This window comes from Bubalus bubalis, chromosome 17 (genome assembly GCF_019923935.1).
Source record: "Bubalus bubalis isolate 160015118507 breed Murrah chromosome 17, NDDB_SH_1, whole genome shotgun sequence".
NCBI lineage: Eukaryota > Metazoa > Chordata > Mammalia > Artiodactyla > Bovidae > Bubalus > Bubalus bubalis.
The window spans coordinates 26,009,269-26,025,351 of NC_059173.1; the positions used below are offsets into that span (position 1 = coordinate 26,009,269).

The following is a 16,083-nucleotide window of genomic DNA, read 5'->3' on the forward strand; positions in this document are numbered from 1 at the left end:
CTTCACTTTAAGGTTGAGTAATAATAGTCCATTGTGTGTATATATAATAATTCCCAGGTGGCACTAGTGGTAAAGAATCCACCTGCCAATGCAGGAGACTTAAGAGATGCAGGTTCAATCCCTAGGTTGAGAAGATCCCCTGGAGGAGGGCATGGCCTCCCACTCCAATAGGGTTGGCCAAAAAGTTTGTTAGGGTTTTTTGGTAAGATGTTATAAAAAAAAAAACTACCCATATATGTACACACACACACACACACACACACACACATATATATATACTGCATGTTATATAACATTTGTGGATATTCATTCATAGATGGTCACTTGGGTTGCTTCCATCTTTTGGCTATTGTGAATAATGCTGCTATAAACATGAAAAGACAAATATCTCTTCTTAATCCTGTTTTTAATCCTTTGGGTATATCTCCAGAAGTGAAATTGCTGGATCATGGGGTAATTCTATTCTTAATTTGTTAAGGATCTGCCATCCTGTTTTCCGTAGTCACTGCCCCATTTTATATTCCCATCAACAGGGCACAAGGGCTCCAATTTCTTCACATCCTCTCCAGCACTTATTTCCTGAAAAGCAGATCTTTTTTTTTTTTTTCTTTAAAAAAAAAAAAAGAAGGCAGTGGGGGGGGGGGGTGGCAAACAGGAAGGCAGGAAAAGAAGTGTAAAATCTAAAAAGCTCTGTTTTTATAGTAAATTTAGGACTCAGTTATTCTTTGAAATAAACACTCTGTAATTATGGAAAGTTAAGCAATTAGCAATTTCAAACCACCAACTGATCGTTAACTAATATTCACCGAGTACCTACGATGTTTCCTGAGATAGGTACTGGGGATACTGTGATGAATAAGATGGCAAAGACCTCTGCTACCTGGGAGCTGACATTATTGCAGGGTGGACAGACAGACACATAAGTGAAGATGTGATCAACCAACAAAGTGATGAGACACACAAGAAGATAAAAGCTGAGGGAAGCCACATAATTAAAGGAAGGGGATGGGTAGCTGGAGGCAGCGAAGGTCTAGAGAGGAGGCAACTGACCATGAAGAGCAAGAGGCTGGTGGCTGTTTGAAAAGGAGGGAGCAGAGTTCTAAGCAGAGAAAGTCATGGCACACTAAGACCAGCCTGGTGGTTGGAGGAGCAAAAAGAAGGTCAGCGTGAACAGAACTTCAGGAATCAAAGATGGAGAGGCAGATGACAAGGCAGAGCAAGACGGCAGCCACAGGGAGGAGTTTTGTTGTTATTTTGGGAGAAGGTTTTTACTCCGAGGAGCAACATAGTCTGGTTTGAGTCACAGGATCACTCTAGATCATGCTGGAAACTGATTGTAGGACATGAAGAAGGGAGGTAGACAGGCCAATTAGGAGACTGTTTCACCATTCAGGCAGGAGAAAATGGCAGCCTGTGCTTGTGGGACACAGTGGGGTTGGAAATGGTAGGGCTGGGGGCTGTCAGAGAGTGAGGTGTAAAGGAAGCATAAAGGACCACTCAGAGCATCTAGGCCTGAGCAGGTGGAGGGATGGCCATTTACTGGGATGAGAAAAACTAGGAGAGGCAATGGTTTGGTGGAGAGGACATGGGAAGTTTTGTTCTGGCCCCTTTGTGACTGAATAGACCTCTACGTGGGGATGCCTAGCAGACAGCAAATGAAACATTTCTCTATGGCTTTGTGCAGTGGCCACATGATGAAATAGAAGAGGTGTGACCAGGGTCCCAGCCACTCTCGTTTGGGTGGAGTTCAGTGAGTCATTCCCTTCCACCTTCCCTGGGCTCCTCCCTGACACCCCAGCTCCCAGTGGCCTGTGGATGGTGGTGGCCAGTTACCTTGTCGAGCTGGCGGGCCCTTGCGGGAAGGCCTGCATAATGGGGCCTCAGGCGATGGTCTCCTTGGGCAGCCTCCTTAAGTGCATTTTCCTAGAACAAAAGGAAAGGGCATCATGAGATGACATCCTAGCACATGGATGGGGGTGAAGGGTTCTGATTTGAAATCAGATTGGGGTTGGGTGTGATTCTGTGATTCACAAGCCTTGTGGCATGGGATGCATTTCTTTTCCTCTTTCCAAGCCATGAGTTTCTGACTCTATAAAACTGAAGGAGTGATACTTTACGATGATGTTATGAGTGGATAATAAAATAATTTCTATAAAGCCTGTAGTGAAGTGTCCAGAAGATAAATCACATCTGATACATTGTGTGCTGACCTGCACTGCACCCTTGTGTCCTAAAGAGGCAACAGAACTGCTCTTCATCTGGAGTTATGTCAAGCTCTGACCTGCCCCCTTTCCTCACAAGCACTGCTCCAAACATATCGCCATAATAAATAATACAGAAAACACTTAGAGGTTTGTCTTGCTCAAAAAGAAGGCAAAAAAAAATCTATGAGGACTATGGAAGGCTGGAGCACATGTCAAGAGTGGAACTCCTGGGACTCGCCAGATTCTGAGTCCAGAAAATTCTGAGTCCTCTCCTCTGCCTAATTTTCCAGGTAGAGAAAATTAGGAGTCCAATTATTTTAGGCTAGTAAGAAGTGAAAGTGTCCTACCTGAAGCTAGAGACTTGAGCCAAGGTACTGCCTGAACCAAGGCTGAGGTCAAGTCCCCAGCTCCCAAAGGAGGCTGCCCAGAGCTCTGGCACAGACAAGGTAGTGCAGTGGAGAGGCAGGGAGACCGGACCCACTGGCTCAGTGGTATCACCTGTGCAGGAACTCTGAGCTACCAATAATAGAACCCAATTCAAGACCAGGAGCACCCATGGGATGGTACAGAATGACAAAGAAGTAAGACAAGAGCAGAGAGTGAGCGCAGACAAGGAGAGAGAGATAGGGGGTAAAAATCTCCCAAAAAAGATGAGTCTGAAAACAGAAATTCCAAAGCACAGAAAGAAAACTCACACTGCTAAACAGATTTAACAAAATCAGTAACCGGGATGAACTGACTCCAGAAGAAATAAAAATAATGAAGTGATCTGAAAATGATGCATCAGTGAGCAAGTTGAGGGTTCTCACAAAAATGAAGAATGACACCCATTAAAAAGCACAAGGAAGAAGCAACAGGAACAATTAGAGTCCCACGGTGGGAGGTGACAGCAATAGCCACCTGCAGTCATGTCTGCAGGTTTCTTTGCTTGATTCTTCAAGTTCTCTGTTCGTCTCCTAAGTGAGTTCCTATCTGGGAATCATCCACATCTGAACTGACTTGGGAATCTCCTCTGTAATACTTTAAGAGGTCTGAACTCGGGCTCATTCACACTCACGATAAGAAAGAAACAGGAACCATAGAGTTACAGACACCTCCCACAAGGAGAAAGGGTCCTCCTGCTGTTTTCAGGTCCTATATTTCAGTCAAGCCCCTTACCCTAGGCCAGAGTCATTACAGTCTCCTCCCCTTATGGCATCTTCTGTGTTTGGTTCTGGAGAACAATGATCCCCAGCCTATGAGAAACTGCTTCCCTCCTCTGAGATGTTCCCAAAGGCATAAATTCATTTCCCCCTTTCTTACGTAAAGCAACCACAATGTAATCCCCTGCCAGCTCCTTGGGGGACCTGGAGACATTGTGGGATATCCCACATGAGAACCACTGGCAATCACAAGGGATAGGTACACTCACCCACACCCCTCACTCTTGACCTTGGAAGTCTTGGATACCCCAAGGTGAAATAAAGGCAGCCATGTCTCAGAGAATTACAGGAGAAACTCATGTTTTTTTTTAAAGCAGGAGTTGATATTACTATATTATTTTTTAAAGATTTCTTTTAACATGGGCCATTTTAAAAGCCTGTATTGAATTTGTTACAATATTGCTTCTATTTTATGTCTTGGGTTTTGGGCCATGAGTCATGTGGGATCTTAACTCCAGGCCGGGGATTGAACCCATACACCCTGCATTGGAAGGTGAGGTCTTCACCACTGGACAGCCAGGGAAGACCCCAGGAAAAACTTTAAGGAGGGGTTAAAATGTCAGTCCTGAAGTCATTCTGCCTAAATACAAACTCAAGCTGGTTCACCTGTAAGCCCTATGACTTCAGGCAGGTTGCCTGGTATCTCTACACTCTCTAAGATGGAAGGATGTGAAAGCATCTACTCAGCAGCCATTGGGAGGACTAAATGGGATGGTTCTCCTAGAGTACCGAGCATTTCCCTGCACACGATGGCGGCTCAAGCAGGGGTCACCTTCCCTGCTGGAGGCACCGCTCTCTGCACACCTTCCACAATCTGCCATAACCACCCACTCAATTCCTGCCACCACCTTCCTCTGCCCCTCCCCTGGAAGAGTGGACCGCAAGAAGGCAACATCGGGAAGAGAAGCAGGGCTGGCTCTTTCATCCAGTTTTCTGGTGGTTGTAGGAAAGTTGCATTCATCAATTTCATCTCTACTCCATCTCAGTGATTCAAGGTCAGCTGTTTAACCTGATGAAATCAATCTTCAAGAGAAAAAAGCCCAGGATCTAAATCCAGTCCAGGAAGCACCGATCCACAATATTACCAGGTAAAAGGGGAGGGAGGGGTGTACATGGCCATCTCTTCCCCCAAATTGGTCCAAGCATGAATCTGCATTCGGGGTACCACTTACTGTACCGGTTCTCCCACCTCAAGGAACTAGGAACAGAAAGAGCTGCTGAGAAGCAAACTCAACGCCAAACAATTCTCTGCTCCACCGCAAACAGTTTAGCAGAGGCCAAACCCCCTCACACAGTGATGCTGAAAGAACCTATTCAGCACCCAACATGTCCAGGTAAAAGCCCAGAGAAGAGTGAAGAAAGATGCCACTGGAGCTACACGGACTATGTGATTCACTTGCCAAATTATAGCATCTCATTTATCCAGTCTTGTCATTTAGCCCTGAAAAACCCTAGAGGTGGGCATGGGGCAGGGGGACACATGTGGCCTTGCCCTCAATGCCGCAGTGACAGCAGACATTGGTCCTCCCCACCCCCTCAGAGTAACAGGGCACGGATGCTCCTCAGACATGCATGTTTCTTGGATTGCTTAGGGGAAAATCCAGAAAATGCCTACTGCTCAGGCTTCCAGTCCCATGAAGATGCTGAGAAGCAGGAAGACTTACCCTGGAAGCTTTCATCATTGACACCGTGCAGGACCAGAGCTGCCCACCCGGGGAAGCTGTCACCGCTCCAATGAAATCTAGCCTTTCTGGATTAATCAGCACCACCAAGGAAGGGCCGCTAAGCAAGAGATAGAACACCTTACATACTGGTCGCATGCTTGAGACCAGAAGGCCCCCCAAAGATGTGGGCTTTTAGTTGCAACACGACAAAATGAGACTCGCCAACAGGCGCGGGTGCACGAGCTATGACAATTCACAGGAGAAGGAGGAGGAGGAGGAGGATGGGGTGGACTTAATATAATCTGACATTCCTGCTGAGTAACGAGGCTTTTCACAGCCTGGGGTAAAGGCGGCTGGTCACACCAGTGCCCAGATCACAGGTGTGCACACACACCTCCCCGCCACAGAGTGATCTGTACCCCTCTGGCATCTCCTGTGCTGGGGGTTTGACACTGTTGACTACTGGGCATATCCGAGGACCCAGGAATTGAATCTGACAGCACACGCCCACTGCCTGGAGATGCAAAGCCAGTGACTCATGCATCACCAGGACTGTGATAACAAAGAACTTTCTGAGCACCAGCTGTATGAAATCACCCTCTAAGCTCCATCTTCTTGACCTGAAATAATGATTGTGAAGAGAGGAAAACCAGCCTCTGTGTAACTGTTCGCTTCCTGGGAAATGGTCCAGCTTCCCTGTCCTTGGGAGACTCTTAGCATCATGTTGGGAGCAGACCGGATCTTGGATACTTTACATTTAAAGCCATCCAGGTAAGAGGGCTTAGGATTCACCAAACAGTGGATACATGAGACAGGGTCTACCCTGTAGGAATCAAAACACATCGTTTGTTGAATCTAGTTATCCGTAACCACAGATAGAAAAGGGCATGGTATTTATTTCCACTTTGCAGATAAACATTTTGAGGTTAGGACGAACTCCCAGCAGGCTGAAAAGAGAGCTCTGGCATCTGAGCTGAAGAATTCTGAGGCCAGTGACCCCTGAAACCTGAGTGCAGATTAAGTGCAAACTGCCAGTGAGACTAAAGGGAGGACCCAGGACAGAGTGAGAGAAACAGAGACGTTAGAACAGGCAGAAGAAGAGGCTCCTGCAAAGGGATGGTCAGGAGTGATGGGAAACAAGTGTGTGATGTCCTAGAAGCTAAGAAACCACAAACTTGACAATGACGGTCCTGAGCATCAATTGTTGCCCAAGCCAGGTGAGGACCAAAGATGTTTAGTGGTTGAGGCACTGAAAGTGTTTCCCATGACCTCCAGGAGAGGTGCTGAGAGAGAACCTTCCTACACTGTTGGTGGGGATGTAAATTGGTGCAGCCACTATGGAAGACAGTGTGGATGTCCTTAAAAAACTAAAAATAGAGTCACCATATGATCCATCAATCCCACTCCTGGACATATATCTGGAGAAAACTGTGATTCAGAAAGATACATGCACCACAATGTTCAAAGCAGCACTATTTACAATAGTCAAACCATGGAAGCAACCTAAATGTCCATTGACAGATGAGTGGATAAAGATGTGGTACATATGTGCAGTGGAATATTACTTAGCCATAAAAAAGAATGTAATAATGCCATTTCCAGCAATATGGATGGACCTAGAGACTATTATACTAAATGAAGTAAGTCAGAAAGAGAAAGTCAAATATCATATGATATCACTTATATGTGGAATCTTAAAAAAATGATCAGATCAGATCAGTTGCTCAGTCGTGTCCTACTCTTTGCGACCCCATGAATCGCAGCACGCCAGGCCTCCCTGCCCATCACCAACTCCCGGAGTTCACTCAGACTCATGTCATCGAGTCAGTGATGCCATCCAGCCATCTCATCCTGTGTTGTCCCCTTCTCCTCTTGCCCCCAATCCCTCGCAGCATCAGAGTCTTTTCCAATGAGTCAACTCTTCGCATCAGGTGGCCAAAGTACTGGAGTTTCAGCTTTAGCATCATTCCTTCCAAAGAAATCCCAGGGCTGATCTCCTTCAGAATGGACTGGTTGGATTTCCTTGCAGTCCAAGGGACTCTCAAGAGTCTTCTCCAACACCACAGTTCAAAAGCATCAATACTTCAGTGCTCAGCCTTCTTCACAGTCCAACTCTCACATCCATACATGACCACAGGAAAAACCATAGCCTTGACTAGACGGACCTTTGTGGGCAAAGTAATGTCTCTGCTGTTCAATATGCTATCTAGGTTGGTCATAACTTTCCTTCCAAGGAGTAAGCATCTTTGAATTTCATGGCTGCAGTCACCATCTGCAGTGATTTTGGAGCCCAGAAAAATAAAGTCTGACACTCTTTCCACTGTTTCCCCATCTATTTCCCATGAAGTGATGGGACCGGATGCCATGATCTTCATTTTCTGAATGTTGAGCTTTAAGCCAACTTTTTCACTCTCCACTTTCACCTTCATCAAGAGGCTTTTTAGTTCCTCTTCACTTTCTGCCATAAGGGTGGTGTCATCTGCATATCTGAGGTTATTGATATTTCTTCCGGCAATCTTGATTCCAGCTTGTGTTTCTTCCAGCCCAGCGTTTCTCATGATGTACTCTGCATATAAGTTAAATAAACAGGGTGACAATATACAGCCTTGACGTACTCCTTTTCCTATTTGGAACCAGTCTGTTGTTCCATGTCCAGTTCTAACTGTTGCTTCCTGACCTGCATACAAATTTCTCAAGAGGCAGATCAGGTGGTCTGGTATTCCCATCTCTTTCAGAATTTTCCACAGTTTACTGTGATCCACACAGTCAAAGGCTTTGGCATAGTCAATAAAGCAGAAATAGATGTTTTTCTGGAACTCTCTTGCTTTTTCCATGATCCAGCGGATGTTGGCAATTTGATCTCTGGTTCCTCTGCCTTTTCTAAAACCAGCTTGAACATCAGGAAGTTCACAGTTCACGTATTGCTGAAGCCTGGCTTGGAGAATTTTAAGCATTACCTTACTAGCATGTGAGATGAGTGTAATTGTGCGATAGTTTGAGTATTCTTTGGCATTGCCTTTCTTTGGGATTGGAATGAAAACTGCCCTTTTCCAGTCCTGTGGCCACTGCTGAGTTTTCCAAATTTGCTGGCATATTGAGTGCAGCACTTTCACAGCATCATCTTTCAGGACCTGGAACAGCTCAACTGCAATTCCATCACCTCCACTAGCTTTGTTCGTAGTGATGCTTTCTAAGGCCCACTTGACTTCACATTCCAGGATGTCTGGCTCTAGGTCAGTGATCACACCATCGTGATTATCTGGGTCGTGAAGATCTTTTTTGTACAGTTCTTCTGTGTATTCTTGCCATCTCTTCTTAATATCTTTTGCTTCTGTTAGGTCCATACCATTTCGGTCCTTTATCGAGCCCATCTTTGCATGAAATGTTCCTTTAGTATCTCTGATTTTCTTGAACAGATCTCTAGTCTTTCCCATTCTGTTGTTTTCCTCTATTTCTTTGCATTGATCGCTGAAGAAGGCTTTCTTATCTCTTCTTGCTGTTCTTTGGAACTCTGCATTCAGATGTTTACATCTTTCCTTTTTTCCTTTGCTTTTCATGTCTCTTCTTTTCACAGCTATTTGTAAGGCCTCCCCAGACAGCCATTTTGCTTTTTTGCATTTCTTTTCCATGGGGATGGTCTTGATCCCTGTCTCCTGTACAATGTCACAAACCTCATTCCATAGCTCATCAGGCACTCTATCTATCAGATCTAGGCCCTTATATCTATTTCTCACTTCCACTGTTAAGAAATGGAGTAGGCATCATGGTCAACAAAAGAGTCCAAAATGCAGTACTTGGATGCAATCTCAAAAACGACAGAATGATCTCTGTTCGTTTCCAAGGCAAACCATTCAATATCACAGTAATCCAAGTCTATGCCCCAACCAGTAATGCTGAAGAAGCTGAAGTTGAACGGTTCTATGAAGACCTACAAGAGCTTTTAGAACTCACACCCAAAAAAGATGTCCTTTTCATTATAGGGGACTGGAATGCAAAAGCAGGAAGTCAAGAAACACCTGGAGTAACAGACAAATTTAGCCTTGGAATACGGAATGAAGCAGGGCAAAGACTAATAGAGTTTTGCCAAGAAAATGCACTGGTCATAGCAAACACCCTCTTCCAACAACACAAGAGAAGACTCTACACATGGACCTCACCAGATGGTCAACACCGAAATCAGATTGATTATATTCTTTGCAGCCAAAGATGGAGAAGCTCTATACAGTCAGCAAAAACAAGACCGGGAGTTGACTGTGGCTCAGACCATGAACTCCTTATTGCCAAATTCAGACTTAAATTGAAGAAAGTAGGGAAAACCACTAGACCATTCAGGTATGACCTAAATCAAAAAAATGATATGAATAAACTTACAAAACAGAAGCAGACTCACAGACACAGAAAAAAAACTTATGGTTAACAAAGGGGAAATATAGAGAGGGATAAACTTGGGATTAACCTTTACACACAAGTACCTCAGTGGTAAAGATCTGCCTGCTAATGCAGGAGACGCAGGAGACATAAGTTTGATCCCTGGGTCAGGAAGATGCCCTGAAGAAGGAAAAAGAAACCCACTCCAGTATTCTTTCTTGGAAAATCCCTTGGACAGAGGAACCTGGTGGGCTACAGTCTATGAGGTTGCAAAGAGTCAGACAGGACTGAGCTACTGAACAACAATAAATGTATGAATAGAAAACAACACGGATCTACTGTACAGCACAGGGAACTATATTCAATATCTTATAATAACCTATAATGGAAAAGCATCTGAAAAAGAACATATATATATATATATATATATATATATATTTAACTGTATCACTTTAAACTATAATCAATTTTTTTAAGTTTTTAAAAATTTTTAAATAAAATAAAAATAAAAAGAGAGGTGCTGAGGAGGGACTAGCAGAGGTCACCTTGTGACTGATGGAAAAGAAAGAGGTCCAGAAACTGAGAGGTGATAGTTCTTGAAAGAACACTGGGTTGAAAAGGAGGACTGAGACAAAGATGAACCTCCTAGGGACACAGGCGACCACGGGAAAGTGAAGATACAGGCTTTGGAAGCAGCAGTGTGGGAGGTAACAAAAACCAGCAACTCCATCTTTCCACTGCAAGTAAATGGATGTTGGAGGGGATAGACCCTCCAGGGAAATCCAGTTACAGCTGCAGGCAGTCATGCTCACGCAAGCAGCAGGAGACGAAAACAGGCACACTGGGAAATGGCAAGGGGCGGGAGAGGATCACAAAGCACTTTGGAGATGAGAGCACTTGAGGGGAGATGAATGAACATTCAATTTTGCTGTAGCTGCAATTCATGGAGCTTCTACTCTGAACCGGGAGCTGATCTAAGCCCTTTGCTTTCTTCTTCTTCTTTCTAAAAGCTCATCCAATTCTCATAACATCCCTGTGAGAGGGACATTGCTATCCCCGCTTGGTGCACACGGGAACTAAGGAGCCAAGAGTTAAGTAACCTGAAAAAGTAGCCTCCACGTAGCAGGTGGAGGAGATTTGAGCCCAGGTGGGGATGCTCATGAGCACTGGACCACACTGATCCCTGCACCCCCAGCACCCCACGTTCTTTTTCTGAAGAACAAGGTCCTGCAGCTTTCCTGGTCCTGAGAGCTGTCAATGGGCTCAGAAATGCCTCCAGGTGGGAGGAGTGGGGATTCTGAGAGACCTGGGACAGTGTTCCTCGGGCTCCGGGCCGCAAATACAGTCTTGCGGGTGGTCTATGAAAAAAAAAAAATGGTATTTTTTTTAATTTCTGTGAAATCCGAAAAGAATAAAGATGAGCATATTCCATGCCTCCTTACCACTAAGTACTGAATTTTTAAAAAATATTTATTATTTATTTATTTGGCAGTGTTGGGTCTTAGCTGTGGCATGTAGACTCAGTTGCAGCATGTGGATCTAGTTCCCTGATCAGGGATTGAACCCAAGCACCCTGCATTGGGAGCCTGAAGTCCTAGCCACTGGGCCACCAGGGAAGTCCCCATACTAAATTTTAATGTCTGCATTTGTTAGTGTGTGAGTGAGTGTGTGTGTGTGTGTCTGCACTGACTTGAAGAATTACCATCTTGACTGCCCCAAGATAATGGAAAGATAACAAAGTCTAATGTAAATGGAGTTTTCATGCACAGTGAAAGCCACACACCTTCACGTGTGCTTCAGAATCAAAGATTTTGTAGGAGTTTGAAAGGGATCAGCAGTAGGAACGTTGAATCAACTTTCAGGCAACTGTCAAAGGGCATTATACTTACCAAAAAAATTCAGTTTAAGTAAAATAGTATCATCTGACACATTAAGTTACAATAAGTTTGGATCTTGAAATTTATTGTCTTCACTCATTTGTTTCTTTCTAATCTGTTCATTCATGTTGGCTTTACGGTTTAGAAAAGCTGTAAACATTTATAAACTAGTTTTATCACTGGGCACATGGAATTACATTATGAATTATAAATACATAATCATATTATGTTCAAATATACTAAAGACTATGTTGTGTAATGTGTAAGTCTAATAAAATCATATTATGTAAGAATGATGTAATCATCAATTATAATAATATATAGTAAAAACAATTAAAATCAACACTGGGATATGCTTGATAATATTTTTCTTTCTGAATGGTCTTCCTGAGTGGTTCTAGGCTAAAGGCATGGGCAGGGAAGATGAAGTGACTGGAAAAGAGGAAGGCAAGAAAGGGAACAGGAGTGTATGACAGTGAGCCTAGGGTGACAGCCGCGAGGAAAGGGGGAGGGGATAAATACAGAGTGGAAGGAGCTTCCTCTGCTCCTGTCCAGGGTCCTGACCATTGCTGAGCCCCACTCCTGCTCCCTGTGGTCAAGGCCCAGGACAGCTCTTGAAGTCATCACAGGCTTTGGAGAAAACGTTGGAATTCAGAGGGCCTGGGTTTGCTACCTAATTCTAACATTTACCAAGTGTGGTTCTGGGCAAATTCTTTAATGCTCTGTGCATTCCTGGCAATTTAAATGAGATACAAAACAGATAACTAATAAGAAACTTCTGTATAGAACAGGCAATTCTACTCAAGACTTTGTATTGGCCTACATATGGGGAAAGAATCTAAAAAAGAGTGGATATATGTATGTATATAAATGATTCACTTTGCTGTACACCTGAAACTAACATAACATTGTAAATCAACTATACTCCAATATAATTTTCTTTTAAAGAGATAATGCATATAAGCACACTTTGCAATCTGTAAAGGGCAATTTGAATGTGACCAATTGTTTTGCCAATAAAGGGGCTGCCTCTGTTTTCCTATAATGCTCTGGGATTCAGGGCAGGGAGAGACAAATCTGCATCTCCAAGTCCCCTTATGCATTCAGAAAAATCCATAAATGTGCATTTGCTTTCACTATGATACATGCAATTCCTTGACCTGTTTGATATTCAGGCATCGTCCATATGCCAATAACGCAATTACAGAGAAGCACACTGTGCCATTTAAAAGCTATTTTTCTAATATAGGTTAGAGACCAGCTGAAATGGAAAAATATAACACACTAAGCAGGTTCTAATGTAAGTTCATGACATAGAGAAACATTTGCATTTGAAAAAAGGCTTCTCTCAGTAATTGTATTTCATTAATTTATAAGTACCTACAATGTGCTAGGGCTTCCCTGGTAGCTCAGTTGGTAAAGAATCTGCCTGCAGTGCAGGAGACCTGGGTTCAATCCCTGGGTCAGGAAGATCCCCTGGAGAAGGAAATGGCAACCCACTCCAGTATTCTAGCCTGGAAAATCCTATGGACAGAGGAGCCTGGCTGGCTACAGTCCATGGGGTCACAAGAGTTAGACACAACTTAGCAACTAAACCACCACAACAATGTGGGCTTGGTCCTACTAATGTTTGTTAAAAATAAATTTAGTGAAATTGATGCTTGGTTCCCTTTGGTCACTATCATCAGAACCCAGGCTGCCTCCAAAGATAGCTCTTCTCTACCAAAAACGGTGGGATTGTGTTACAGAAGAGAGCCAATTTTGACTCCATGTTGGATCTGTTTCTTTACTTTAACTTTTGCTTCCCATTGTTTTTGTTCACTAATAGGATACTGTTCATACATAATGGCCTGCCTCAGGGAACCCTGCCCCTCTGCCTGAATGTTAAACCAAAATGCTTTTGTTCAGGATCCTGTCCACCTATGGATGACTACAGGAAGGAAGTTTAAACAGAACTATCATATAACCCAGTAATTCTGCAGGAGGAGAAGGGGACGACAGAGGATGAGACGGTTGGATGGCATCACCGACTCAATGGACATGAGTTTGGGTGAACTCCGGGAGTTGGTGATGGACAGGGAGGCCTGGCGTGCTGTGGTTCATGGGGTCAAAAGAGCTGGACATGACTGAGTGACTGAACTGAACTGAAAGCTATTGTTTTTCCAGTAGTCATGTGTGGATGGGAGAGTTGGACCATAAAGAAAGCTGAGAGCCAAAGAATTGAAGCTTTCAAATTGTGGCGCTGGAGAAGACTCTTGAGAGTCCCTTGGACAGCAAGGAGATCAAATCAGTCAATCCTAAAGGAAAGCAACCCTGAATATTAATTGGAAGGACTGATGCTGAACCTGAAGCTCTAATACTTTGGCCACCTGATGCAAAGAGCCAACTCACTGGAAAAGACCCTGATGCTGGGAAAGACTGAAGGCAGTAGGAGAAGGTGGCGACAGAGGATGAGATGGTTGGATGGAATCACTAACTCAATGGACATGAGTTTGAGCAACCTCTTAGAGATAGTGAGGGACAGAGAAGTCTGGTGTGCTGCAGTTCATCGAGTCACAAAGAGTTGGACATGACTTAGCAACTGAACAACAACAACAAAGATATATACCCAAAAGAATTGAAAACAGATGTTCAAAGAAATCCTTGTACATATATGTTCACAGCAGTGCTATTCACAATGCCCAAAACGTGCAAACAACTCAGAGAGATGGACACATAAACGAAATGCAGTCTCTCCAATGAATAGCGTATCATTCAGCCATAAAAAGGAATGAAGCACTGACATACACTACAAGGGTTATGAACCTCAAAATCAGCATGTAAGTGAAAGAAGCCAGACATGAAAGGTCACATACTGTATATGTCTGATATGAAATATAAAAAATAGGTAAACCCTCAACTTTAAAAAATTTGTCACCAGTCCCTCCAGCAACAGAACCTGATGTGCCATGAGAGAAGAAAGGTTATTACCCAATCATTTCTCCATGAGGTTCTCCTGTTGGAAGAGTATCTCCCTCATGGAGAGCCACTTCAGACAACTGGTCTCCTAGATGCAAACAATGCTGCATTTGGTCCCCAACCAACAAGCAGCAGACTCCACCAGTGCTAGAGGAAAAAGCTGAGACTTGCTCCTGCCAAAGGGACTTTCAGAGACACTTCTTCTATACATGACTTCGGGATAACCTGCTGAATTTAGAACCAAATCCCTGCATAAAATGCAATGCTTCCATAGGCTTGTTCAGGGTACACAATGTATAAGAATTTAAAAACAATATCCCACCTACTCCCCTCAAAGAAGTTAAAGATCAGATCAGATCAGTCGCTCAGTCGTGTCCTACTCTTTGCGACCCCATGAATCGCAGCACGCCAGGCCTCCCTGGCCATCACCAACTCCTGGAGTTCACTGAGACTCACGTCCATCAAGTCAGTGATGCCATCCAGCCATCTCATCCTCTGTCGTCCCCTTCTCCTCTTGCCCCCAATCCCTCCCAGCATCAGAGTCTTTTCCAATGGGTCAACTCTTCACATGAGGTGGCCAAAGTACTGAAGTTTCAGCTTTAGCATCATTCCTTCCAAAGAAATCCCAGGGCTGATCTCCTTCAGAATGGACTGGTTGGATTTCCTTGCAGTCCAAGGGACTCTCAAGAGTCTTCTCCAACACCACAGTTCAAAAGCATCAATTCTTCAGTGCTCAGCCTTCTTCACAGTCCAACTCTCACATCCATACATGACCACAGGAAAAACCATAGCCTTGACTAGACGAACCTTTGTTGGCAAAGTAATGTCTTTGCTTTTGAATATGCTATCTAGGTTGGTCATAACTTTTCTTCCAAGGAGTTAAGGATGGCCTGTAATTAAAATATTTATCCAATAGGCAATTAAGAATAAAAAAAGAACCAAATAGAGAAAAATGTATTCCAGGAAATCATATCAAGGATTTTACCCACTGATGGAACATCACATTTGAGCACAGAACTTACCAGCTTGTAATTGGAAGGACAAGTTATCAGAACTTTGTTAATATAAAAGATGAGCTGCCTAGGATCTTTCTACAAAGAACACAGCAATAAAAAATATATATGTGTCTTTTTAAAGAAGCTTTTGATTTTTCAAGGGATAGTTTATTATTATTGTTACAAATTGGCACCACTTCCTCAAGAGCTTGGCATCCTAAACTCCTGCCAATCTAGAGGGTTTCTTTCCTTTACCTCATTTCAAATTCCTGATCATGGGAAGTTTTGAGTTATATGAGCAAATGGAAATAGTGAGGCTGCAAACTGGTCCAACCAGGCAGAGTCAGACTATAAACTTGGGCAAACTGAATAGCCAGTCACACAGTAAGATCAAGTTTCACCCCCAGAGACTGACCACTCTGATTGATTATTAACTAGATTTGCCTTAAGACTGAGGGATCTCTAGGTGTTCAAAAATACATATTTGAGTTTAGGTCTAAATGTCTTTTGTTCACATTGTGTTACATCTATTATTGTAGAAAACAGACAAAATTCCTTTTCCTCTCATTGTTTCTGTTTTTTGTTGTTGTTGTTTTTTTTTTTTTTTTTTTGGCCATGCTGTGAAGCATGCAGGATCTTAATTCCTTAACCAAGCACTGAACCTTTGTCCCCTGCGGTGGAAGTGTAGAATCTTAACCACTAGACCACCAGGGAAGTTCCTGGATGTTTCAGATATTTTTAAGTTAGCCTTTCATTTTATAACTAACAGGCAGTATTATATTAGTTTCAAATGTATAGCATAGTGATTTGATATT

At 43.4% G+C, this 16,083-nt stretch overlaps 1 protein-coding gene across 11 annotated transcripts in view; it reads right to left on the minus strand.

The window, feature by feature from the left end:
* Nucleotides 1–16,083, minus strand: part of RIMBP2 (RIMS binding protein 2) — a 307,318-nt gene that overhangs the window by 124,072 nt on the left and 167,163 nt on the right. For 4 of the 11 annotated variants that reach the window (XM_044930306.2, XM_044930303.2, XM_044930307.2 and 1 more), the window contains exon 2: nt 1,834–1,923. Coding sequence is in view for 6 of the 11 variants with exons in the window: in XM_044930302.2 (XP_044786237.1) it covers nt 1,834–1,923; nt 5,071–5,226 (246 nt within the window). In the remaining 5 variants the exon portion in view is untranslated. Of the gene's footprint in view, nt 1–1,833; nt 1,924–5,070; nt 5,542–16,083 lie in introns of those variants that run through there. The other 7 variants (XM_044930302.2, XM_025267834.3, XM_044930308.2 and 4 more) reach the window with 5 other exon arrangements.